The 24,010-nt window shown below is 44.0% G+C and overlaps 1 protein-coding gene across 1 annotated transcript in view; it reads left to right on the forward strand.

Moving 5' to 3' along the window:
- Positions 1-1,591: 1,591 nt before the first annotated feature.
- Positions 1,592-24,010, forward strand: part of LOC308313606 (NT-3 growth factor receptor-like) — a gene marked incomplete at its 3' end in the record, with an annotated part of 222,417 nt that continues 199,998 nt past the window's right edge. The window contains exon 1 of the mRNA XM_080760819.1: positions 1,592-1,756. Coding sequence (XP_080616945.1) covers positions 1,596-1,756 — 161 coding nt within the window. The 5' untranslated portion in view covers positions 1,592-1,595. The remainder of the gene's footprint in view (positions 1,757-24,010) is intronic.

Raw genomic sequence — 24,010 nt, forward strand, 5'->3', positions numbered from 1 at the left:
TTCAAAGCTGCTGCCCTGAAGCCAATCAAACAAAGCTGTAATTATGGAAATTAACTGGAACTGGAAACAAAATATGCAGCCTTCTGAGACTGGGAACTACAGTTATGCTCATGAGCAAACAAAGCCCAGTGGGCCTTTTTGACTGACTTGAAGGAGTCCTTTATTGCTCTGGGGCCTATAGCCAGGTACTTACTGTAGTGTAGCCTATATGCTCTGTTCATAAAAATGGGCCTGGCTGGGCCCGACAGGTCCGTTAATTCAGGGATCTATCTCTGCAGCCCTGTAGCTACCTTACTGTATTATTGAGACATAAACTGCGAATGAGCATGTATAGATTGACTCTTTGACTTGAGTTCACCGCAGACCTCATTCAAACTTCTTTTCTTCTGTGCGGTTTTGTGTGTGGGTGATAATCTAATAGTTGGAATTAAGCCTGCCCTGCAGCATGCCTTAAGGGCTGCAGGGTGATAACTGATCAATGTATAAAACAATGAATGATAATAATACCAATAATAATGTCACTGCTGGGGTTACTTAATTGGCTTGCAAGCTTCTGGGTGTAATGTATAAAAATAAATATTTGCGGGATCTTTCCTAATCCATGGTTGGGCTATAGTAGCCTACCTCTTCAATAACAAAACGTCTGTAGGCGAGCGTGTGTGTGTGTGTGTGTGTGTGTGTGTGTGTGTGTGTGTGTGTGTGTGTGTGCGTGTGCGTGTGTGTGGTTTGTCGGTGTGTCAGTGTCAATTCCCACTCTGCCCAGTAGGTGGGACTTGGAGCTTGGAGGATGGAGCCTCTCTCTCCCTCATAGCGCTCTCCCTCTCCCTCGCTCTCTCTCTCCCTCGCTCTCTCTCTCTCTCTCTCTCTCTCTCTGTCTCTCTCTCTGTGTCTCTCTCTCTCTCTCTCTCTCTCTCTCTCTCTCTCTCTCTCGCTCATTCGCAGTCAGACGCACACCAAGTAGCCTATAGTCTCACAGCCTCTCAGGCAGCAGCAGCAACAGCGCGCAAAGCAGAGATGGAGGGATGACATGAAGCGATGCAGAGAAGGAGAGGGGGAGTGAAAACGGAACTCTACGCACCAGTATAGAAGTACCCTTTATAATCTAACGGAATATATTGGCCGGGATTTTCCTTTTTTTCCCCCGCTGCCTCCCCGCATCTTTCCACCCTCGTCTTTTAGGGTCTTCACAAGAAGATCGTCTGCTTGCTGGCAGCATCACGCCTTGACATACCTACACGCTCTCTCCCCCACGCGCTGTGAGTGAGGGCTGGGGACGCGCGGCGCGCTCACACCCCCCACGACTAAGGTGTTTTTCTCCCTTCCTTTCCCAACAGAAGAACCCCCACCCCTCACCTCCCCATGCACCTTCAAAATAGGATTTAATCATCTTTTGCTTCCATTTCTTTGCCTGCCTTCATTCATCACATCCTGAACCGTTTCAGGACTTCTTCAGCTCGGCACCAAAAAAAAGAAGATACAAAAAAACAACAACCATGGATGTATTTCGTGCGCCTTTCGTCCCCCGTGCTCCGAGGATATACTGCTGGTGGAGACTGCTGTTGCTTCTGAGCGTTTTCCGTAACTATTTGAGTTCGATGCTCGACTGTCCGCCTACGTGCACCTGCACGTCCAGCGAGATCTACTGCAATAAGTCCGACGACGAGAAATTCTTCCCGCTGTTGTCCTTCCAGGGGACCGGGAGCAACGGGAACACCACGGGCAGCATCGAGGACCTTTTCCAAAACATCACTTCCATGTAAGTCCCCAATTAATTATAGCCTACGGTATATAGTGCCACCACGCGCCGAACACAACACTGTCCAGTGTCCGATCTACAAGCTCCGCAACGCATTGCTTGATGATCTGCTATGTTCAGCAAACTGAGCGCTGATATACCTTTTTTACTTATTATGCAAATAATGTTGCGGGTGGCGTGGGAGTGGGACACAAACTCTCTGGAGCGTGTTAGGCCTAAACGGCATAGGGAGACTGTCGCTCTGACTCGCTCATCTTGGCCTGCTCCGGGCTGCATGGTGGCCACCGCATGTGTTCAATTAACTTCAATATAACATATTTCCGAAATCGAATAGCTATAAAGTTTAAATTTTCTCTAAAGCTGCAGTTTTATTTGACATGAACAAAGAAGGTCCCTTTATTGCCATGTGGGAGTCCGGGGACTAGAGCTTATATGGGAGGAATATTGAGTCTTTAAAGCTTTCTTAAATAATGACTTAAATGATTACACCTGGTGCACACCACAACAACGTGCATATTAAATATATCCGTTGCCCTCTACCGCAAAACATTGTCTGAAGTATATTGTCATGGGATGACTTCTCTAAATATATTTGAGGCATGGCTATGGCTTCAATTCCCTTCCAAATAGTCTAAACAGCTATATGGGGCTGGCTGTGGAAGCTGCAGGCCTGGGCGTGGGTTATTTAAATACACCTACTCTGAGCTGAGCTATATAGAAGCCTAAATTGTCTTTGGATGACATATATAATGCATACCACCGTCGACTCTATACTATGCTACATCTCTTGGTCACGCACCCGTATAGCCTATTTCGTTACTTTCGGTCCTCGAGCTCCCTGTCCAGAAATACTTGTTAATTTGGCCAATTGATCCGTGGCGGTTGCCTGGATGTAAAGCCTATATTGGGCTATTTTTGTTAGGATGTTGTAAATTCGAACTCCGGCAAATGTGGGAAAAACTCCCATCAACTCAAGACTCGTCCGCATGCACAGGGCCGCGCGTGGGAGTGGGGAGTGCATGGGGATGGGGGAGTCCTCGTGCGCTCCTCGCGTCACCGGGCTTTACGCATGCATGAAATCAGACATCGCTAAGAGTCTACGAGACTATAAAGAGGCTTATATTCATGGCACAGCTAGTGCACCATGCATTCTAGTGTAATGGTGAGCCAGTAACAAAAGCTAGGGCGTAAATAATAATCAATAGTCACTGATTTTTTTTTTTAATAATCACTGATTATTATTTAGGTTTGTGGTCTCTTCGTTCCCAAACGAAAACTGTCTCAAAGCAACACTTCTGAACGATCGTGTCATTGATGCATTGCATTTTTTCCAGTTTATAATTTAATGATAGGTCATTGGACCATAAATGGGAGCATTTGGTGTTGGGATAAATCGTTTCTAGGCCTATAATTTAGGAATTTAAGAACCCATATGTTAATGATGTCCCTTCAACACCTGGACAGAAAGGGAAAGCTGCATGTAATTGCACTGCAGCTGCCCTGTCTGAGTGTAAGGGCAATGAATCATTTCTCTTTATGACTGATCGCATGTATCCTCCAGTGACGGATATTGGTCCGCCTCCACATTTACTTTCATGTCATCTGCGCGTCAAGCCCAGAGTCACTGAAAGTGTGATTTTAAAAACAGGTCAGCAGTATTAAAACGAAGAGTCCGAAACTCTATAGTTCAAAGGACAGACTATAGCCTATTGAATTTGTCTGTTGCTCCAACTAAGCCAATAAGGTCAACATCAAAGCACGGATATCAGCATTGACTTTTTAGGCTACCTGTCGCCGCCTAGGCCAGGCCTATACATACTGTCTGTAGCATATATCATTAATAATTCACAATTGCCAACGTGCTGCGGTGAATTTATGAACGTGTGTCTGCTTTTAGGCCTGTTGAATTGCATAAGGAATCTGACAGAATGTAGGATAAATCCCAGTCATAGACAATCAGGGACTGCACTGGAATATCAAAATACCGTTCCGTCAATGACTAATTCGGTCTCATCTTGTTTAATCCAATCCATAGAGCCTGCCTATTTGATATCCATCCATAATCATGCTTGCCTTTCTCACGACGAGTCACGAGTGTTGTGGAAACCTGTTGGTGCATTGACAGAACGCATGCACAGTTTGGACATTGCACACGAATTCATCCCGATTGCTTTAATTGGAGATCTACAAGCTCACAACGCATCGCATCCGCAAGGCACTCTAAGCGTGCAGATCGGCTATTTTCGGCTCGCGACACCGTCGTGCGACTAAGTATAACTGATGCATTCATCTCCTCAGCAGTGTCACGTCCTCCCCCGCATTGTGCATTATTCACAACACAAGAGCTGTGGTCCAAATGTAATGCTTTCAGTCTGGCACACGCATACATATCTCATCTCCTGACGGCGCTTGTCTCCGCACTCAGTCCACACAGAATTAATTTGGACCCTGTTTAAGACTTGAAAAGTTAATTTGAGCCAGGAAGGATAAGATTAAGAAGTAGCTTGTGTTACTTAGTTCAAAATCAGTTTATCTAACTCCGAAAGTGTAAATATTGATCCGGGTTTAACACTAATTTTCTTTGTAGCACTGTAGCCTCCACTGAGATTAAATGCTGTTCTGGTGGGCTATTATAGCCTACTACAGGGAGTATGTGTTTCCTCCCTTCTGTTTAAGTTTTAAAGTCAAGGGTTCTGTAGGAAGGCAAGGGCGTGACTAGATCTATTAGGCTGCAACATCAAAATATTTATTTTACACAGGCACTGCCAACATATGGTCCAAAAAAGCGCTGCTAAATGGAGGGGGTTGTCTAGTTTGACAGCTACTTGGCATTCCAGGCATGTAGTGTGGTGCAGTGGAGCTATAAGTGTATATATACTGGTATATATGGCCCAGTTGTGTTTGGACGCGTGGCGGTGGTAGACTGGTGATGATGAGGAATGGCTTCAGTGTGGCTCCAGATGGGCCCAGAGGCAGGCTGTGAGTATGAGGATACAGAGGGACAAGAGGGGAGAGCAGAGTAGGCTATGGACAATATTAATAACCCATTTATGCCTGACCTCGAAATAAATAAATACATCTTCTAAATCCTCCAGTTTTCTGAAATAAATATTTTCACGATTAAAAAAGAAATAGCAGACCTACAAGCTCGTAGCGCTATGAGCTTGTAGATCTGCTATTTTTCAATAGCTAAATTATAACATAATGTTTAAAACACAAAAAGGGGTTCCTTTTATTATTATTTGGAGCGGCTGTGCCAACGATCCCAAACACAACATTTGGATACTTTACCACTACCAGCCCTTATAAATAGCCTATTGTTGAGCCTGTTGTGGCTTATAGTAGTAGCTCCAACAGAACATAACCTTTCTCGAAACGTCATACTGACGCATGTATCGTATTGCATTCAATGTGTAGAAGCATAGTATCTGTCTGAAGTAATAATCCTCATCTCCCTAAAACTTGCATTGCACTGAAGAAGAAGAAGAAGAAGTAGCATAATGTGGTTATTGGTTACTGACTTAGTGCTGGTCGCCTGGTTTCTATTATAATTAGTACCTTGATTCAATGAAGCAAATCATTTAGTGCCTTCATTCAATGAGTCACACCAACTGTGATTACTTTTAATCACTCGCAGAGCTTATTGGCTCCAAACTCTTCTCACTGAGAAGTTAAATGTGCAATTAATTCCCATTTACCAATGATTTGAGTATGGCCTAGATATCTTTGAAGAATGATCAGCCTTAGAGTATTTTTTTTCTCCCTGTATAGGCTAACTGTGACCCCATAAAAACTGATCCCCCTCACCACCACCACCAGTACTACCACCCCTGGCAGTGAAGTAACCTTAACTTGATTACACACATAATCAATTACTTCCCAGCCCCGCCCATGCAACATCACCTTGAGGTCCCAAACAGTAGCCGAAGCTGAATATTCTATTTATAGTCACCGCGGCGGCACTCGCTCTGTATTCAAGTGGCATCGTCAGGGCCGGACACATGCACACCACGTGGCCTTTGTGAAAACAAGAAGATTCTCACCGGTGTGATACTTCCTATATGCGTCAGTCAAGCATTTTTGGACGGTGTATGTAAAAAAAGATTGAAATTGATGTTTTGAAAAAAGTGGCTCGGCTCCTATAGGTCCTGCATATATACCTTGTGTTTTCCTCTCTTCGTCTGTCTATCATCTCCTCCTCTGGAGTGTAGAATATCAAGCATTTAATAGCTGGCTGCGCTCACACATCACGGCGCATTAGGGATCATACACTTCCATGACACGGCAGAGATTGGTAAAATATAAAACGGCAGAAAACAGGAGCCACAAATGCACAAACGAAGAAGAGAGATTGGATTATCAATATCGCTTTACGAGAGAGAGAGGGAGAGAGGGAGAGAGAGAGAGAGATAGAGAGAGAGAGAAGTGGGGTGTGTGTGTGTGTGTGTGGGGGGGGGGGGGGTCCTACGCTATTCTGCTTGAACAAAAGGCTCAATTCATTATTGATCCTTTGCGGAGAGAATTTGCCAAGAATGAGGAAGGCTGCCATGGCAATGGGGGAGCCTCGCTCTCCTTCCGCCCAAGCCGCCCACCGCTGAGTGGGACATTGGAGGCATAGGATGATTTCCACACTGTTGTGTTGTCTTTACAGGAAGCCAAAGTTTTTTTTTTGTGGGGAGTCACATCAGTTTGCTGAAAGAGCTCCTTAGACGAGCTAATCAACGCCTGCGGATTCCATTTCACGCTTGTTAGGTTCTTAAAAAGAATGACGTATTTCTGGGATAAGCTTGTTTGGTTTTTGGGGTGGTGGAGGCGGGGGGATAACAGGAAGAGGGAGAAGGAAGTAATGTTTGAAATCAGCACTGCTACAGAAAGACAGCTCCCTCCCACAAAGACTCTTTTGTGTGCCTGCATGCTCGCCACGGACCCTTTGTCTTTATACTTCCAGTAGGCCACAAGGCCCATTGTAAATCAAATAGTGAACTTTCCAGAAAAGGGTAGATTTTGGCCTTAACCCATTTTGACCTGAGATCAGATTCTAAAAATGTCTTCTACATCCTGACAGTTTTCTGAAAAAGCTATGTTTCTATGTCAGTCGTTCTTCGATTTCTCAAAAATAGCAGACCTACAAGTTCGTAGCCTTGTAGATCTGCTATTTTTCAATAGCTAAAGCATAACACAATGCTAACACCAAAAGGCGTTCCCGCCCAAAATGGGTTAATGATTTCCAAACATTATCATCTTTGGTGCAATAATTCAACTTTTAAACCCTATCTGAGTGCATCAGTTTGGGATTTGGGTTGTTACAGATATCATTTGGTTTACTCAAACTTGCATTTCGTGTTGACATAATGTTTACTGAGATAATACTATGAACGGATATCAAAGTGATACCAATCCTGTTTTGTTTTTAGTTTTTTTAACTACCCAAAGTCTGAATCTGATCCACTCAGACAGGGATGAAACATTTACAGTTTTGGCTACAGTACACACACGACAACAGCTCTGACCAGTGATTGTAACTTAACTTCACACTGATCATTTCAATATCTTAACTACAGATAATCTGAATTTGCAGTATTTGGATACATGACACAATTAATTCTATTTCTATTTGTTTGTTTTCGTATGAAAATTGAATTACTTATTCAGTTATAAATACTAAACCAAAAGAAGAAGGCGTTTATTACACAGAAGAGCCCCCTCAACTTCTCTACTAGATATGCATCTAGATGATGGTGGTTTTGGTGATTCCCATAATGATCTTTTCATTATTTGGGGAATGGTCAGTGTTGTGATTCCTTTTAGGATACCGTGCTCATATTCTATAAAGGATGGTGCTCTCCAATCTCCATTTCACCTTTGTCTTTCATCTTTTTTTTCCTACCCCTTTCTCTCGCTCTCTCTCTCCATGATTTGGGCCCTGAGGCGTAAACAGAATGCATGAGTGATCTTGCATATATTCCCTGTTAAAATATCCAATAACATTAGCAACCATTATGCACCATGTCAAAGTGACAGCTCGCATCATGTCATCCATACTCAGAGGGTGTTTTCCATTTGCATCACTTGCAAATTACATTAATCCCGAAACAATTTCTCAAAACACATGAAATGGTTCATTTTCCCCGGAGACATAATTTGACATATCTTTATTGACACATGTTCCTGGCATCAGCTGAAATCTTCTCTCATCTGCAAAGTCAGTGCATAACACACATAATTTAGTGTTAATTCGACTATAATCTGTGTCATGTGTCCAGCTTCAGCAGTATACCACTCCCTATATTCAGCAAAAGGTGACACACGTTTGGATATTGGATTCAGTGGTCACCATTTAAGTTGATGAACTCCCCAGTGTATTTCAGAACACTTCCAAACCACAGCTTCTGTGGATGTTCGGTTTAGATGAATGTTCTCTTTAATGGTAGTACTGTGCAAGCAAGCACGCACACACGGAAGCACACACGCTGCTCACGCATGCACCCACACGCGCACGAATGCACGCATGCACACACGCTGCTCACTCACTCACTCACTCACTCACTAGAAAAAAGGATAGGCTATAGCAGGAAATGTGTTTTATTTTGACCAAGTTCTGATTGTTGGATACATAGTTACATAAATAGTTTGAAACTTTCCATTTTAGGCACCAAGCGTGCCCTGTTTTTCATCCAGAGAGGTTTACACAACAGATTATGACAGAATATCAATGCAACGGAATCAATGCTGAGCTAATGTTGCTATTAAAATGTATGAGACGATCATTCTTTGTGAGTTTGCGAATATAATGCAGAATAAGTCAATATTTTGTGCAGTAATGCGCTAATGCAGCCTAGGAACGTCAATACTTTCTTATATAATGGATTTCTTTTACAGGTCAATGGATGGCCAATGTTTCAATGTTCAGGCGTTGCAATGACCTGTGTAGGGTTTGAGACTTTGAATGCAGTGTGTAGGGTTTGAGACTTTGAATGCAGTGTGTAGGGTTTGAGACTTTGAATGCAGTGTGTAGGGTTTGAGACTTTGAATGCAGTGTGTAGGGTTTGAGACTTTAAATGCAGTATGTAGGGTTTGAGACTTTGAATGTATGCATTGTGTAGGGTTTGAGACTTTGAATGTATGCAGTGTGTAGGGTATGAGAGACTTTGAATGCAGTGTGTAGGGGTTGACAGACTTTGAATGCAGTGTGTAGGGGTTGACAGACTTTGAATGCAGTGTGTAGGGGTTGACAGACTTTGAATGCAGTGTGTAGGGGTTGACAGACTTTGAATGCAGTGTGTAGGGGTTGACAGACTTTGAAGGCAGCATGCAGGGTTTGAGATATTTAGAATGCAGTGTGTACGGCCTCTCACAAGATATCACCCTTTAACTAATTGCTTGTAACCATCAGCATAATTATTATATTAGATTTCTTCAACTCACTGCTGCGTGTTTCCTTCTCACATGCAGCTGAGTATAATTGAATGGGATCACCTCGACTGTGCACAGCTGACTGACACATTATTTATTGCACCCTCTGATGGCTGAAATGGGAATAAATATTGGCAAATCATTTCTCACTTTAAAGGGACATCATGAAACCGTGGCCTGGTGTTGTAGTTATGTTTTCCCGTAGGGACTACATCTAGGGGGGCTAAATCTAATAAAATTAACAGTGTGCTAAATCTAGGTGTGCCAATGTGTTGACGGTACTCAGCAGTATTGGAAGGCTTTCACTTTGGCATACCTACAGGTATAGGTGTAACACACACATCATACATTTTGACATTTCGTTAGCTGCAGCTGTGTTTCTTGGTTCTCAACCTTTTCAGGCAGCGTCCCACACCCTGACAAGCACTTGACATTGTACTGTAGGAGTTGAGGTATTCCATTTAGTTTGACTCGACTCGAAAATAGCAAACAATGCCTCTCAAGTTGCAACGCGAGGCGTTGTGAGCTTGTAGATCGTCTATTTTCAAAATGTTTGCCTCATTCTTATATCATTTCAGAATATGGCCAATGTTTGACCAGTTTTTATAGTATACCGGTAGTTTGTTGATTACTTATGATGTAGTAATGGTCTTTCTTTCTTTCTTTCTTTCTTTCTTTCTTTCTGTCTGTTAATAAAAAAGGTCTTAATTGTCACTTCACTGTCATCTGGGGACCCACCCAAAATCATGTGGGGACCTCCCTGGGGGTCCCGACCCCCACAGGTTGAGAACCACTGGCTTACGTGATATGGTCATCCTGCCATGTTTTGTACCCTTCTATATTGTTGAACATCCTGTTTCATTTGATCACAGCAAGAGGTGATGCTGTTCTCGTGTTGTTCCTCCTTTGAAACCCATTTGTTTTTGTCCGACAGAAAACGGCAGTTTGAAAAAGATCTGTGGAAGTCAGATGGCCTTTTCAGATTTTATGACATTTCATACTCTGACGTCAAACTTTACTCGGGCAGAAATATCTGCCGCCATGTCTTTGATCACAGAGAACTCTGCCTGCGGCGCTTTAGTAAACTGTAGCTGTTAGTTTAAAGTAGACACATGGACATTAGAGTTTCAATGGCTGCAGTCATGAACAACTTGTCCACACAGCAATCTGTACATACACAGTAACAATCTGCACACAGCTGTACACAGTGACACGGTAAAAATGTAAACATGCACGTGCAAAAATGTACCCACAAGGGTCCATATTCCAGAGTTCCAAATTGCTCCTTATATGTCCAGTATGAATTATGGTGTACTCATACTGTATCGTCCTGAGGGCAGTAATGCATGTGCAAGAGAGTTTTGGTGTGTGGGCATGTTTGCCATGACGGTTAAACCTACAGTACCATTTCACTGTATTGCGTGTCTATAATTTGCTCACATCTACCCCTGAATAGTGTGTGTGTGGGTGAGTATGTAGCCTGAGAGAGAGAGAGAGAGCGAGCAGTAGCTTATTGCATGGCTTCAGCATGCATGTAAGTATTTGTACACGTGTATTTGCCCACATGTTCCGGTTCCTGTGCGTGTGTGTGTGTGTGTGTGTGTGTGTGTGTGTGTGTCACATGCTCACTTTGCATGTGCCTGCTGAGGTAGTGTCTGCATGTATGCATGTGCACATTTGTGCGTAGGTTACAGTGATGTATGAATCTCTTCCCTCTGCAGCCCACACATTGTAAGGTCAAACACACACACACACACACACACACACACACACACACACACACACACACACACACACACACACAGGTACACAGAAAGGGACGGGTGTATCATATTCTTTCCGCAGGGCAGATGTGTATTTTGCCACAGGGCAGATGTGTAAGAGAGAGGAAACAGCCCATCTCCCTCCATCTATTTCAACGACTCTCCCATTGGAACTGAGGGAGAGAAAGGGACAATTAGCATTAGCATCGGTTGCATTTCTTCCTAAGAAAGTCACCCAGAAAATCTGGCGTGTTCCATAATTTAACCATTACCTTTTAACCCCTGGTTTATAATGTGTCACGTGGCATTGTTCTGCAGCCAAAATAGCCTGTCTACAAGCCTGTAGATCTGCTATTTTTATGTTGTTTTTAAAAATATACACTTGGTATGCGCATGACATTATCGTCATACCCCGAAGTTATGCCGGAACACCTACTGAGTAGCAAAAAAGTACTTTCTGGCCCTGACAGCCCATACATCCAAACAGAAAAGTCCTCTCTGATTGCATTAAACAACGTTAAACAATGTTAAACTCACTTTGATTTGATTTGCCACTTGATTTATGCATGCACGTACCATCTATAATGCCATGTCCAAAAATGCACTGAAAGTATAACTGATCTGTATTAACTATTGTCTGCACCTGTAAGCAGTATTGATTTTGAGCAAATTTTGATTTCGTTTTTGTCATAGTCATTTGAGTAAAATTCAATTTAGTTTTAGTGATGTTTTACTCATCTGAAATATGTTAGTTTTAGTCACGTTTTAGTAGACTAAATGTTTAGTTCTACGGGATCTCTTCTCCACTATAGTCCCCACATCTAGTATTTATTTGTTGAGGGAATTGTCAATATATTTTGTCTTAGTTTTAGTCATCATACAGTAGCTTAGTTTTTATGTAGTTATATGTTTTTCCATCAGTGACATTTTTCGTCATAGTTTTACACTATAATATAAGACATTGTAAGGGTAAATGTTTATACTGTCAGATCTATGTATACTGTAGATGTAGACAGCATGTGCTGTATTATATAGCGATGCTCTGCACATGGAAGAATGACTCTTATCCGCCCACTACATGTAGAATTGAATTGAATGGTGAACGGTCTGGCTGACTGATCCAGGAACAGGCTGTATTCTCTGGAGACTTTCCATCTGTAAACAGGTGTGTGCTAGCGTTGGCTGAGGGGAGTCATTTGCTTACTGGCCAAGTCCCAAGGGACTGGCTGACACACATGCGCGCACACACACACACACACACACACACACACACACACACACACACACACACACACACACACACACACACACACACACACACACACACACACACACGCACGCACGCACGCACGCACGCACGCACGCACGCACGCACGCACGCACGCACGCACGCACGCACGCACGCACGCACGCACGCACGCACGCACGCACGCACGCACGCACGCACGCACGCACGCACGCACGCACGCACGCACGCACGCACGCACGCACGCACGCACGCACGCACGCACGCACGCACGCACGCACGCACGCACGCACGCACGCACGCACGCACGCACGCACGCACGCACGCACGCACGCACGCACGCACGCACGCACGCACGCACGCACGCACGCACGCACGCACGCACGCACGCACGCACGCACGCACGCACGCACGCACGCACGCACGCACGCACGCACGCACGCACGCACGCACCCACGCACGAGCATGTGCACATGCACAGATGCACGCACACACATGGACACTTTTCATTTACAAAATTAGTTCTATCTTTTCTCTGCTCTCTCTCTCTCTCTCTCTCTCTCTCTCCCCCTCCCACTCTCTCCCTCCCATCTCTGTTGATGAGGTTCTCTCTCTCTCTCTCTCTCTCTCTCTCTCGTCTCACTTTATGGATTTATCTCCTACGCTGGAGTGGTAGATATCTGTACTGTAGGTGGGAGGTGTAGGTGTGTGTGTGTGTGTGTGTGTGTGTGTGTGTGTGTGTGCACACTACACACGGTTGTGTTCTCTCTCTTGGTATTCAGATGTCATTCAGGCTTTCATTCAGTCTGTGTGTGTGTGTGTGTGTGTGTGTGTGTGTGTGTGTGTGTGTGTGTGTGTGTGTGGGCGTGCATGTGTGTTGTGAGGATATTCATGGATTCACTGCCTTTTTAGAAAACAGCTCACATTCACTCCAGCTCTCTAACTAGCTAAAGGCTCTGTCTCTGTCTGTCTCTCTGCATCATTCTCTCTGTCTGTCTATGTATAGCTCTCTCTCTGAATGGTATGGTTATGATGGACATATCTATATCTATCTCCATGCTGTATTGATGTTGGTATCATAGGAGAGATAACAGGCAGACGTTGAGCAAAATAACAATTCCTCTATACGTTCTCTAATTGTTTTGTTGTGCATGGTGTTGATGACTTGTATGTACTCTATGGACCCAGCTGTGTGTCTGGAATAATTGAATTTAATTGAATTGTAGACATCTTGTAAATTAAGCAATGCATGCAGATATAATAATAATAATATAATAATAGAAGTGTGTGTGTGTGTGTGTGTGTGTGTGTGTGTGTGTGTGTGTGTGTGTGTGTGTGTGTGTGTGTGTGTGTGTGTGTGTGTGTGTGTGTGTGTGTGTGTGTGTGTGTGTGTGTGTGTGTGTGTGTGCGTGCATGTGCGTGTGTGCGTGCACATTTTGCATTGTGTTGTACTGATTTGCATAATGAGCATTGTGCAATGCAAATACAGCTTGATTGAATTATTGATGGATTGATCAAATCTGGCTTAATCTAGAGGAACTACAGCGAAGAACGAGGATGGGACTTTGCTGCTGTTGTCGAGCGTGTTAACGTGTCCTGGAGCAAACAATGAACCAGACGAGCAGGTCCAATTAAGGCATGGTTTCCTCTGCTGTTGGTTTGTTCACTTCAATTTAGCCACTTACAGCCTCTATGCTTAAAATGAGTTGCACCGTACTTGGCGCATGCATTCTTTTTCAATCTAAAATAGCAGTGGTTAAACGCTGAATGCAGTTTTTTTTCAATCTGTCCTATAATTGGAACGTTTTCCTCGTGACATAATTATTTTACGATTTACAAACTATCTCAAGATAGTTTGTGAATAGTTCCATATTCATGTAGCCTACCGTAATTTGACATAATTGTAAGTTACTAAAAATGGACAATGTCATTCAGGTGTGCTGTGGATCAAAGCGTTGTTTTCAGGGCTGCCCACTGGTTTATATTGTATGAATGCACCATTAGAGAGAGAGAGAGACAGAGAGAGAGAGAGAGAGAGAGAGAGAGAGAGACACAGACACAGAGAGAGAGAGAGAGAGAGAGAGAGCTGGTGGTATCAGTTGTTTGTGACTGGGCTCATTAACACAGCAGGGGTTCTGGTTCTGGCTGAACAAATTGTACTCTCTGTTTACTGTGATGATTAGACCACAACCATGATCACACATCTGACACATATACTGTGCATATACTGTATATAACGCACACAATCACTTTGCGGGCACATACATATACGTGTACACATACTTATGCGTGTAAGGAGACGTATTTGTGTATGTATGTATGTGTGCATGGCAATGAGTGTCTATAGCTTGTGCAGCCTGGGCTGCTGGGCCTTGTTTAATTCCGAAACGAGGTGTGTGCATGTGCTGGCGTGTGTACCTGTATTGTGTTTGCGGTGGTGTTGATCAAGTGTTAAATGTCATTATTCCAAGAAGACACACAAAGGATGGTTTTGTGTGGAAGCTGTGAGCAGTTCCTCATAGTGGTAAAAACTTTGAACATTGTTAGATGATCAAATACAATTTCCCTGTGTGTACAGTATTGTATTATTTTAAACGAGAACTGGCACCGCCTGGGGTTGGTATTTCACTGAGTGGGTTGTTCATGTGTCTGGTTTGCAAAAGGCTGCAATAACTTTATTGAAAATGACTTTGTTTATTCAAATATGTGACTCTTTTTGACTAACTGTTCTGTTCAGGAGAAAAACAGATTTTCTTTTATTTATACGAAATGAGTATAGCACAGGCAGACTTCACATACTAGAGCATGTCTGAAATAAATGTCAGCTAAATATGAAATAAATGCTAAATGCTTTCTGCAAGACATTACTCTATAAGCCATAGCTCCGAAACTGGTGGGTCAAACTGAACAACCGATATGTCAATTTGAAGCTATGATTCCCTGCTTTCACATGACAAAAACTAATAACTTAAGCCTCGATCAGAAGCGGTCACATATGTCTTACAGACTCAATTTAAAATAGACTAGTATGGAGTATGGAGTATGGAGAACCCAATAACTGTATCCTATTTCATTTCTGCCTACCTGTAACTCATTCTATGAAGGTTGCAGCTCCATGAATCTGATTCCATCGACATCTTGAAATGTTTGTTTAATTAATCAGCAGACAAATGGATAGAAGTGGATTTGGACAGAATGCCCTGAATCACTGGATGGCTGCTGAACCACTTGTCTAATCTATATTCTGGAGGGGGAACATCTACAAGCATAAAACGAGTCGCAATGCAACGTGTTTTAAGCTTGTAGATTAGGCTATTTTCTGTAAGGTAGCTGGACTAGTGTTGTATGTTGCATCTACTGTGCTGTCATCTGGACACAAGAAATTCCAATAAATGTACAGTATCAAGTCATTAAAACCCATTTTGGGCGGGAACCCCTTTTGGTATTAGCATTACGTTATGCTTTAGCTATTGAAAAATAGCAGATCTACAAGTGGTGGCGCGCTACGAGCTTGTAGGTCTGCCAGTTTTGAAAAATCGAAGAACGACTGACATAGAAACATAGCTTTTTCAGAAAACTGTCAGGATTTAGTTTTAGTACATCTGATCTCAGGTCAGAATGGGTTCAACTCTGAGTGATTAGACTGTAAACAAGACTAAAGGGCTTTTCAGACAGGAAGCGAGTGATGATCCTGGATCAGCACATGAGGGAGCGGGGGACACGTAGCAAAAAGAAAAGAAGCTCACCACAATCCCAGGTCGAGTCTCCCGCATGACATCTCAACCTCTCTGTGCGTCCAACATAATGGCCCCCCTCGTATTGAAAATGAATCACCACGTACGGTGTGTCACTACAGAGCAGCCTCTAGAATCCCTGCTGCTCCTCCTACCCATGAACCGGTCAAAGGGGGGTGATAAATGTAAGGTCGTGGGGGCTACTAAATCATTAGGCTTCATGCTTGCGGTTAGTTTTATGACAAGCCGCCCATTACTTTTGCATATTGTGCACGTCATTTGGCATTTTAGACGAAGGGTGGCACTACTAGAGCATATAGGCCTTATAGGGTCACCCAAATTAGTAGTAGGGTCCATCCTCACACGCAGCTACGTGTGTGATCAGCGAGTTCCATCACAATCTGTCAAAGAGATCTTTAGATTGTGTGTGTGTGTGTGTGTGTGTGTGTGTGTGTGTGTGTGTGTGTGCGGCCACGCTACCGCTATGTGCCTGCAGAGTGTGCTCATTCATGTGTGTTGGGTACACTAGTATGTATGTATAGCGACTGGCAGAACCATCTTTAGAACATAATGGCCTCTATCGGGTGGAAACGCATGTCCAAAGCCGTTACTTTTCAGGATTCAAATTCAACAATAGCAGATCTACAAGCTCAAAATGCGGTGCAAAGCTTGCCGATCTGCCACTTGATTCTATCTGTGTGACGGTGTAGTATGATCAAGGTGTAGTATGTAGGTGTAGTATGATCAAGTAGGCCGTTGATTTACGGGGGTGGAAAAAACACACAAAAAAGGTAGAATATGGCGATAAGAGGTTTCTGCCCAACAGCAACGATATGCAAAACACTGCAACAATTACTGGTGTGATTTCAGGGCTAAAACCTTTGTTTTTCCAGAGACACACAATCTGACTCCCCGTTTTCAGCAAAAAATAAATACATATAAATTGTGCCCGTGCACTTGGCACCCAGCAGTGGTTTTAAAATGGTCATGCGTGGCATTGCATTTTCATTTGAATGTGCTTTTTAATTTGGTCTCATTAAGTAGTGATCCGTTCATAGCTCGCTGCCAGCGCTACTGCTGTCCAATTAGGGACACTTTGTTCTGTTTGGGCTGCGAGCGGTTCAGGAGGCCTGCACTTCTCACTGCAGTTTCACACGTGTTAAAAGTTTCTGTTCGAATACATGAAATATTCATCATGCCCGAAATCTCTCTCGCTCTCTCTCTCTCTCACACACACACACACACACACACACACACACACACACACACACACACACACACACACACACTCACACTCACACTCACCTACTGTACACACATTGCGATTTTCAAGTACAATGAAAGTCAAGAGTAAGGGGGGGAGAAATCTTTCAGCCACCATTATTTTAGAATTCACTCCCAAGGTGTGGGGGGAGAGGGGGGGGGGCAGACGTCTGGGCAATAAATGAGTCCCGCTTAAAAGTGGTTTTCGGTTTTCGGCGGTAATTAAAGCTTTGGGAGTCGATCGGGTGGTTGGGAAACGCATCACCGAGCCCCGACCGGTTATTATTTAGCTCGAGTCAAACTCATCAGGAATTCAGTGTGATGTTGCGGTATCACTTTAATTAATTCATAATTACTATGGAAACTCGCTTTGCGCTTGAGACACTGCAAACCACTTCCCCAAATAATTACCACAGGGTGTGCGGGGGTGGGTTGTACTGTTGCAGAAAGGTGATGGGACTGGGAGGCGGATGCGGAGGTAATGACGGAGGAGATACAGGGGAGGCAGACAGACATAGAAATGGGGAGTGAAACCCCAGTAAGACCACGCATACTCCAGCTTTAGGTGTTAACCTGCTAACCTTTTAGGTGATGTCGGTGAGTAAAAACAGAGAGATGTGTTGGGGTGAACGGTGGGTCTCTTATCACTGCGGCTTCAGTGACGTCATGTTGTAGTTTTCACAACCACCGCGGTGACTATAGGTTATCACCTAAAACTGGAGTATGGACGTCAGTCGACCCGGCGGTGTCGCGCGCAGAGAATTAGCCCAAGGGTTCCCAAACTTTTCAGGCAGTACGTGAACCCCACAAAATATTTGCGTTTACTGTTGAGTAAGAAAACGCAACAATAATTTGGGGACCCGCCCCCCCCCCCCTGAACAACTGAATTTGCCGACATGCACGCTCGCTAGCTCATGCACATCTGCTGCTCTCGGCCGCTGCGCGTCGTGCGACACCATCGTGCGACGGAGCATAAATTAGGCTTGAAGAGGCAGAGGGGGGAAGAAAAGAGAGACACTGTGTTTAGAGATGGAGAAAGAGAGACACTGTGTCAGAGAGATGGGTGGAGAGAGATGGAGAAAGGGGGAGGGGTGGAGACACAAAGGCGTCAGGGGTGAGAGAAGAAGCTACGAGAGGCCTCTAAATTGGATTGTAAATGACTGATTTAAAGGTTTCAAAAGCTCCCCAAATGGGGCTGAAATATGCTCCTATTACACTGAAGACTGCAGTAATTATGTTTTTAGAGCCGGGGTGATTATAATGCAATCACAGCCGTATAGCCCCGAGCAGCAGCCCTAGCCAACGGCTTCTATATCAAATGGTTGGGGAAACTGTAGTTAAAAGGGCCTGTGAAACCAGACACTCACGCACACGCTCGCTCTGTGCATACATATCGGATCAAATAAATACTCACTAAATTAATAACATGATTGTAGTAGGCCTACTACTACTAGGAATGTGCTTTTAATTAATTTCTAACTGCACAGATGCACAGACAACAGTATGTTGAGTTTATGCCAATATTTACAGTCATATCATCATCATCATCATACTATAATTCAGTCAATGTCTGTCTGTCTGAATGTCTGAGTGTCTGTCTGTCAGAAACACTGCCGTACATTATTTATACGAGGTGCACCCATTTTCAACCTAATCTTCATATCTAATTCTCATAAGATGGCACACTCTGTGCGGTGGACCGTGGACTATGGACAGTTCAGAAGCCTTATCTACCAACGACATCATGGGGATTCGAGGCTAATGGGAAGCACGGCCTTCCCTTCATGCATCACCTCTCGTCTAATCTCTCAAGACGGATTCTGCGAACGGCACCACATGCCGTAAATATGTAGTGTTGTTCTTATAGCAGGAATAAACACAGAAGAGCACCCAGGAGGAAGTGGACAAAGAAGGGGTTCCCACATCACTGACTCCGTGACCCTCGGCACACAGGAGCCCACCAGGGAGGTGTGCTGAGCACCTCTATACTCCCTGTGCTCTAGTCATTGTCACGATTTGTCGTCTCAGGTCCACCCTTCTCATACAAGGCACCCCTGCATTAAATAGTTACTTTATAGAACCTTATATTTATCATTTTACCGTACTTTATGTAAATCTGTCCTCCTGAGATACAGTATGTGTCCATATACGATGGATTGAAAATAACTTCACGCTTGACATTCCACTTGAACCCCAGCATCCCTTTTCTGGGGGGGAGGGGTGTTGACCAAATATAGCAGATCTCCAAGCTCACAACGCATCACCATGTGTGTGCGCTGTGAGCTTGTAGATCGGCTATTTGTGGCAAGGAGGTCTCTGGTATGGTCCGTATTACTAAGTTTGGAGTGGTTAAAATGGACAATATCACCTCCTGGACTATAGTGTCACAGCAGCCACTTTGACAAACCCTGCAGTGCACACACGACTGCACAGCTGCCCCCGGCTACATCATCAAGTCATCATCGAGTATACTGTTGCTGACAAGACGACAGTGACGGGTCGGGATGTCAACAACAACGACAAAGGAGGACAACCTCGCTCTGGAGACCAAGCAGTCGACCACAGAGTGCACGGAGTTGAAGAGAGAGCACGTGTACCTGCTGTATCTTTATAGACGGGCCTACTGTGTCAAGTTCAACTTCCTTGGCATGCAAGTCGATGAGGACCTCAAGTGGTGTACGCACGCGCACACGCACGCGCACACACACACACCACATAAAAAAGCTCAGAAGCGGCTGTTCTGGTGCACTATAGATGTGATTACAATTACAGTATTATTTCCGTCAAAGCATATAGGGATGAGGATGTTCTTTAATGTGAGAACAAGTTTTTACTGTGACTATTTTATTGCACAAAATGCTGACTTCATTGCACTTTGACCCAGGTTTGTTAGCGTGGCACACTGCACAATGAGTGACTTTATAAAGCAAAACAAGAGAATAAAAGAAACGAATTCCAATGACATTTTCTCTTTATTAGAGGGCATTCAGTGGCGAGAGATCTGGAAAATGTGATATTTAACAAAGGTTACAAGATGGTTTTGCAGCCAAAATATGTTAATCCTATTATACTGTATAATCCTCACACTAGGGCTCCAATTTGTGTTAAATCTTTATTGGTTCGAAGTCTTTATCTATCCCTTGCATAATCAATTGAAACAGAGCTAACTAAAGGCTTTGGGATCAAATAATTTGGGACACTGCATGCAATGCATAAGGAAAGCAATGAATGCACACATGCGCACGCACGCACGCACACACACACACCCCTTACATCCCACGGGATCTAAGGAACATTATCATGGAAATCCTGTCTATGCAGTGTGAAGTGTTGAATGAGGGCCTTTCTGTTGTTAGTCCACATGTTCACGTGTAGATCTGAAGAACTGAATCTGAGTTGGAGCGGGGGGGGGGGGGGGGGGGATAAGACGGAGAAAGATAGAAGAGAAAGAATGCGAGCAGCTCAGCGGGAGAGAGCAACATAAAGAGATAAACGCACGAGGCAGCCAAAAGGTATAGTGTAAGATAAAGCAGAATAGAATAGAAAGGCTGTGTAGTGATAGCTAAGAAGTAACTCACACAGCCATGACCAGTGGTGGAAAGTAACTTAAGCCTACTTGAGTACTGTACTTAAGTACAATTTTCAGGTATTTGTACTTTATTTCCAATGTTCAGTACTTTTACTTCTACTGCACTCCATCTCAGATCCAGATATTGTACTTTTATTCCACTACATTTATTTTACTAGTATCTTTGATTATTATTACAAAACATTAGGCTACCCACTTCAGCGATAATAACATTTCATTACATTTTGAAAATAGACAATCTACAAGCTCACAATGCGTAGTGATGCGACGCTACGCAACAGTGGCAACTCTGGGCGATAAAAATCTCTGTCATTGACGTATGTCCTCGCCTTGACAGACGACATTATAGAAAAGATTAGATATTTTCATGTTTTTCCTCCGCCCACTCGACTATGGCCTCTTCGCCTGCTATCGGCAGTAGTTTCCGGGTCCCATAGATAAATAACGCACTAATGGAAAATACGCCAGGCTGTCGCCCGCCGTTAAAATGGGCCGTCAGTGTGAGTGTATACTGTACATTCGTACACTCAGTGACGCAGAGTTACTGGTGGATGCATGGATTCCACTTGACTGCATAATGTGCAAACACAGAGAAATGTCATAAATGATAAACGGTTATACATTTTACACGTGCATTAATCCACAGATGGCCAATCAGTGCACTTGATAACAGACAGATACTGAGCACCCTGGCAGCCAAATGCACAATGGAGTGGCTTTACTGTGCGTGCGTGTGTCCGTGTTTGTGTGTGTGTGTGTGTGTGTGTGTGTGTGTGTGTGTGTGTGTGTGTGTGTGTGCCCCGTCCTGAGCATGAGGTTAAACTGCTCCGTTGTAACTACCACCGTTAATATAGTGGGTGCAGATTTAAGATGCATTTGCAACCTCTGTGGACTGTGTGCTTCAACACCATCGCAGGCTTGCATAATACAAGACACTGCTCACCGATGGAGTATACAGACAGCCGGTGCTGCTTGGTAGCCCTTCTCATGAGCAGCCTCCGGGAAGAGAGGTGTTGGACCTGGCCTTCTAGCGGTGTGTCGGAACAACAGTGGGTGGATTATGGGCCCATGGGGATCAGCCACGCTACGCTAGAACGATATGACACCGGGTGGCAATGCAGGAGTGGACTGGGGAATTGTTTCCTCTGGTGGTCCAGCCTGGGGCAAGGTTTCGAACTTAGGATGCCTATACACTACTTGTGCCCATGCAATGCTGGGTGACATGACATGCTTGTTGTGTCGTAACTGAGGACATATGCCTTGATTTTGTTGTGTGTGTGTGTGTGTGTGTGTGTGTGTTTGTGTGTGGTATTCAGGCAGCTGGTTTTTAAAATCTACTATCTACAAGCTCACAGCATCACTGTGAGCTTAAAAAAATGACATTCATAGCATTTTCGTTCTAAAATGTTGATGTCCTCACAAATAGTAATAGTAATGTGCGTGCGTGCGTCTATCAGACTCCATATTGGGACATAGAGATATGTGTCTTTGTTGAGCGCCTGAGCGGTGCACACATGTGCACACGCTGCAAAACCCTGAGTGTGAATGTTACTCTGCGAGTGTCCGAATGGACGCTTGAAAGTAAACACTCAGCATTGTGACAGTGAATTAGTCTTTGTTGAATGTCAACAGAAGGCTGGATGATGACTAGAGAGATGCTCATGTTGTTACAAGGACCAAGTTGTTTGTTTGGTGTCTCTCTCTGATGGGGATCAACACTTAGCCAATTGTCATACAACCCCGGCATCCACAGTCATATTCTGGGGAGGGACATTAGGCAGAAATAGCCGATCTACAAACCACTTGGAGTCTAAGTCCAAGTGTTTAAACTGAAGATACATTCCTAATCCCTCTAATTACTTTAGTAAAGTACACACAGATTTACATAATTACATACCGTTAATATGACAAAAGGTGCTATATAAAGTAACAATGTAGTTCAGGGGTGCCGTGGATGAAAAAGGTTATTTACAGGGGTGATATCAGACAAAGATGTTTGATAACTACTAGCCTAGAGGGTTTCAGTGGTCAAGCCCTGTATACGACAAATAGACAACAGAGCCTATCTGCAAGCTCACATCGCATTCCAGTCCAAATGTGTTCTGTCTGTCTGTACTGTACTGTACTGTACTGTACTGTACTCGTGTACTGTACTGTACTGCACTGTACTGTACTTAGTGTGTCTGACTGCAAATGAGACAGGGAGAGGGAGAGCAACAGAGACTGTATCCTTCATTTTGTACATGAAACATGGACTGAATGGTCTGTACTCTGTAAGCTGCCCTCTTGGGCCAAAGGGGCAAAGGTCTCGGTCACACCCAAGCTCACTCATATCTTACGTGCTTTCAATTCCATGACCCTCCTAGCCTGTTGTTGGTTGACAATCTGCTGTCTGGTAGTGATAAATGCCTAAATCAGTGGATATCAGAGATGCATATTGCTAGTTTCTGCACGATGCAAAGAGGAAACAAGTGAATGTAATCTGTGTGATTTAATTAGATAATTCAGTTGCTTTCACCATTGATGGCCTTGAATGTCTGCAATGGCGAGAGCTTCTCTCCAAATGGGCTTTGCAAATAGGTGACCTAATTACTTGTGAATGTAACTTGATTATAAATGTAACTACATTTTAGCTTTCAGGCTAATGCCTCAAGGAGTGGGCATCACTTATCATTTTATTTTATTTTATTTTTTTTTACTACAGCATGGCTCTGCAGGAGGATAGCGATCAGAGACGGTGTCTGTCTGTCTGTTTAATGTTATAATGGCTGTCAATAGGGCTGTGATTGTGCTGAAAACCTTCCCAAATGGGGAGTCGTACAGTAGATATGTCAGAGATGACTTACATGAGACATTAAATAGTTTCTATGTGTATCTCCAAATCCGTATATATATTTTTCCCAGTAGGGGCCCTCTTGTGGCACAGCTCAGTGGAATTCTGGGCCAATAAGTCACTGTCCACGTTTACCAGGGCAGAGTTTCACCGGGGCAGAGTTACAGTATGCATGTTATTATAACCTTCCCCATGCAATTCCCCAACCCCGCTGAACAGACCAGCCAGTAGTGCAGCAGCGAGGGCATTTCCTACCTTTGAATACCGCACTGCCAATTATGTGTTTGTTGGAGTGCACCGACCGAGGCACCGCCCCCGGGAAATGAACCTGGGCCTCTGTGGTGGTGGTGGTGGTGGGCGAGAGTCACCCGGATGGCCCGACTGACCTTAAAAACTACGTCTACTGCGAGAGT

The sequence above is a fragment of the Protomyctophum bolini genome (assembly GCF_963924005.1).
Source record: "Protomyctophum bolini genome assembly, chromosome: 4".
Taxonomy (NCBI): domain Eukaryota; kingdom Metazoa; phylum Chordata; class Actinopteri; order Myctophiformes; family Myctophidae; genus Protomyctophum; species Protomyctophum bolini.